General features: G+C 39.2%; 1 protein-coding gene across 1 annotated transcript; it reads right to left on the bottom strand.

The window, feature by feature from the left end:
• Positions 1–250: 250 nt before the first annotated feature.
• On the bottom strand, positions 251–3,478 carry LOC310873117 (uncharacterized protein). The gene is made up of 5 exons (XM_083785417.1): positions 3,091–3,478; positions 1,255–1,290; positions 1,013–1,144; positions 803–895; positions 251–406 (listed from the first exon to the last, which is right to left on the bottom strand). The coding sequence occupies exons 1-5, from the start codon at positions 3,256–3,258 to the stop codon at positions 386–388; spliced, it is 450 nt and encodes a 149-aa protein (XP_083641543.1). The 5' UTR covers positions 3,259–3,478; the 3' UTR covers positions 251–385.
• Positions 3,479–4,275: the final 797 nt, after the last annotated feature.

The raw sequence follows: 4,275 nt of genomic DNA, 5'->3' as shown, positions 1-4,275 counted from the left end.
AGCATCATACATTTCAAGATGAGAGTTACACTGATTTGAAATGAAATGCGTTGTAATTATGTGCATATTTCACACAGCATTCAATCACCTCGTTTTCATTTCATTGTGCGTAATAATGTGATGAGACTGTGTAATTCTTTGTTTGTGGTGTTTAAAAAGGTTTCATGCAGGTGCATTTGCAAAATCACACAAAATATAAACATGAACAAAGAGGTTTAATACATAATACTGGTATCACTGATATTACTCTACAAATTATATAAAATAATCGATATCCAGCTGAAATAAGTAAATGAATAGATAAAACAATGAACACATCCTAATCAGACTATGGGGTCTCCGTTAGGGATCACAGGTGACTGGACAGAATTCCCTCCTTGAAGTGTTAACGTCCTGGGACAATGCTCTGCATGGAAACACAGTGTTCAAATGAGTAACAATAACCACTGAACAGAACAAACAGATAAAACGAATCTATACATTAGAAAAGACATATTGTCTTGTATTTATAAGTGTTTTGATTGATTGATTGAAATATTTATTAACAGTTTGCAGAATTACAGTACATTTCAAGCACAAACTCAATACAAAGACTGTTTACTGTGAGTGGACGACCCAATTAAGCATTACACTTGTTTACAACAGGGTCCACCATGTCCAATTCATCAAAACATTTAGAGACGTACAAATAGACACTTCAATATAGTCAAAGAACAGAACAGGAATTCATCATAATGGAGGTAAAAAGGGAAAAGTGAGAGACAGAGTATAGGTGCAGCGTGTGTACGCCAGGGCTACTTACTTCAAACATTTTCTGAAGGAAATGGATGTAATTCTTTATTGCACGCTTCATTGGTCTGAACTGATTCCGATCTGACTTGCACACTTCCTTGTCCTTGAAGAAAAAGGTGAGAAAATTGTGGCTGGTTGACGGTGTTGCGATTCAAGAGATTCAGAGGGTCAGGTTTCAGAACATCAGCCTTAATTCAGAAGAAGAAAATGCATCACTAACCACCAGGTAATGTTCACGGAGATGTTTAACGTTCATTCGCAGGGTCTGTAAAACGTGCTTCAGACTGTCCTTTAGACTCGTCTTATTCAGTTCAATAATGACATGCTCCAGGTCCTTGGCAAAGCAGTGATGCTGTATGGGACAAATGACAGGGTGTGGGGTGAAACAATAACCAAGAAGAACACAACATGCCTGCATTAACCATTTCTGAGTGCTCGATAATCAACTCGTAGATTACTTACTTTTTCTTTTATCTTTGGCACTTTAAAGTGCTTTGCCTGTAGAAATAGAGATGTTAAAATGTATTTTATTATTATTATTAATCCACCGGATGGTGATGACAAGATTATAATGATCACATTCACAAGTTACAGTATGCAGATGAAAGTCTACACTGGGGGTCTTCGACTGGAGGTCATATGACCCCAAGGGGGTACTCAGAGTTACAGGAGGGCCTCCGAATCTTTGTGTGATGGGGCCTTTTTTCTTTACAAAAAACATTAACTAGCATCCATATTCTGAGCCGATCTACAGGCGTTGAAGTTTGGCAAAGAGGTTTAATGTAGAAGGAAAAAAGAGCAGACTAAGTAGAGAGTGAAAATGTATTGTGGTTAAATATCTGAACATGAATCCAACATACTGTGTACACTGATGATCAAGCTGTCAAACAATGAAACTCTATGGAATCTATGAAAACGGGGTGGTCCCTGCTTCATCGCTCTCTCAACCAATGGTCTGAAAAACGACACAGTCACATTGCAACTGTACAGAGTATGGCTGTCATGATCATAACATTTAACTGTCATACATAATTGTACATTTTCGTTTTAATTGTTTTTAGCATTGAACATTGGAACAAATAAATAAAAAATACATTTTTGTTTGGCTTTCAGGCTGTTAAGTAACATTGCACAAGGCAAGATTATGATAAATAACTTTAAATAATTCTAAGGACTTCTGGAGACGTCTTGGGCACAAATATCTTTTAATGTTTTTTTTGTGGCTTTCACGTTATTTTATAGACTGTAGGCTGACAGGAAATGGGGGAGAGAGATGGGGGAGTGACATGCAGTAAAGGCCATCGGGATCGGGAGTCGAACCCGCGGCACACTGCCAGACTTGGGCTACCGGCCAAGGTGCCTGGACCGCTGAGCCACAGCCCAGGCCACAAATTGTGTTTTTTAACAAAGACATTATTTAACTTTTTACCCTCAAACAAATGTAAGCTCTACAAGCGTACACCATGATGCAATGCAACGCGTTGTGAGCTTGTAGAGCAGCAACTTCTGCTATTGTTGGAAACTATTTGAAAATGCATTACATTTTTCAACATGGAAATGATTGTGATCATTATGATTAGGAGATTATGTAATAATTGCGACAGGCCTAGCATAAATCCTAACTCAAACCCCCATGATTCTGTCCTGTCCAGTATTTTAATCAGGATATAGTTAGTTGAGTTATAGTTAAACTACTCCTCATTTGGCTACGCAGCCGTTGGAACCTTCTGAATGGTGCCCATTCAGGAGAAATACAGACATGATAAGTGATGGATCTATGTGTGTATGTGTGTATGGTGCATATGCATGCATGTATGAGTCATATATATGTAGGAAAATAATACTATGTTTGGAGGTATAAGAATGAATTTTCAAGGGCAAAAACTGAATAATATTAACGTTGAATGTTCGTTTTAACAAACAATGGAAGGAATGTGAATGCGATGCGAATGCGAATGTAAGTCCCTCTGGATCAAGAGCGTCTGCTAAATGCCTAAATTGTAAATTTAATGTAAAAACATTGTATAATTATATAGGGGGATTATTCATTATGTGAGTTTTAAATATGTTAAAGAAAATATGACATGTACAAAGGATAGGCATCGATAAGATTTGAGCTTCAGCCTATGCCTTTTCGATCATCTATAAGAGAATGTGAATATTTAAGGTACTGATTTAATTGATCAAAATAAACTAAACTAAACTAGGAGCCCCACTTTGAACATCTCTGTGCTGGAGCACCATACGTAGGTGCCAAAGGTGACCATAACACATATTTGTCTACAATGCTATACTTACAGGTACCAAGTCCACATTTAGTATTATCTGCAGGTCATCGATGATCTCTCCGATGATGGCAGCTTGATCAAACTCCGTTGCCTCGTGATTAGCCTCCGTGGCACCCACTGCCATGGCATCAGCCTTGCAGAGATGCAGCAGGACAACTACCATTGCCATGTAATTCATATTCAAACTCGTTTTCTTCTCTCTCTCTCTCTCTTCCTTCTCTTTCCGTTTGCTTTTGCAGTCTCAGGTGTGTGAAGTGATGGTGAATGCAATCTGAAACTGCCTTTTTATGGCCCAAAGAAGAGAAGGTTGTGGTGTCATCACACACGCCTACTACAGTATGTGGAAGGTCAGATTGGAATCTCAAATCAGTCACATCAGGATTGCCTGGTGGTTATGTGTCACTGACCAATATCCACAAAAGTGCACAAATTTGATTCCTTATGGAGCTTTGTCCGTCTCTGGCTGTGTCCCTGGCTGGCTGGCTGTGTCCGAGCACGAAAACAGCGTTTGGTTGGTTTTCACAACCAAGTGTCTCTGTTGCGCAGCCTAACACACACACACACACACACACACAATTTACAATTTAGACACAAAAAAGCATTTATCATAAAACATGCGTAAGCTAAGAAAGTAACAGTGGAATATCTATATTATGAGACTATACATATAAACTATATATATTATATATATACTACTATGCTATACATATGTACTATGGCGTGCTATGACTATATACAATGCAATTATAGTGCTGTCTACAACTCTACATAACATGCTATAAGTCTGTATCAGATGCTATCTAAGTCTACAGAAATGCTATCTAAGGGGGTAGGGTAAGTGCTATGGGCCATGATGGAGTCTGAAAAGGTGGGTTTTCAGACTACGGCGGAAGATTGGGAGTGATGCTGCAGTTCTGACTGCAATGGGAAGTGCATTCAACAGTTTTGGAGCCAGAAGGGAGAAGAGTTTGGGACGTGTGGAGCGTTGTCCCGGCATTTTTAGCATTTTCAGCATCAGAGTTTTGTATTCTGTGCGGGCAGCGACCGGGAGGAGGGAGCGGATACAGGGGCGAGACATGTGAGAATTTTGGCTGGTTAAAGACCAAGCGAGCTGCAGCATTTTGGATCAGCTGGAGAGGCTTAAGTGCACATATATTAGCTGTAAATATGATGATTTCGTGTGTGACAGTACAGT

This window comes from Protomyctophum parallelum (assembly GCF_964188405.1).
Source record: "Protomyctophum parallelum genome assembly, chromosome: 16".
Lineage (NCBI taxonomy): Eukaryota > Metazoa > Chordata > Actinopteri > Myctophiformes > Myctophidae > Protomyctophum > Protomyctophum parallelum.
The sequence above is the reverse complement of the archived record's forward strand: the minus strand, read 5'-3'. Positions and strand labels throughout refer to the sequence as shown.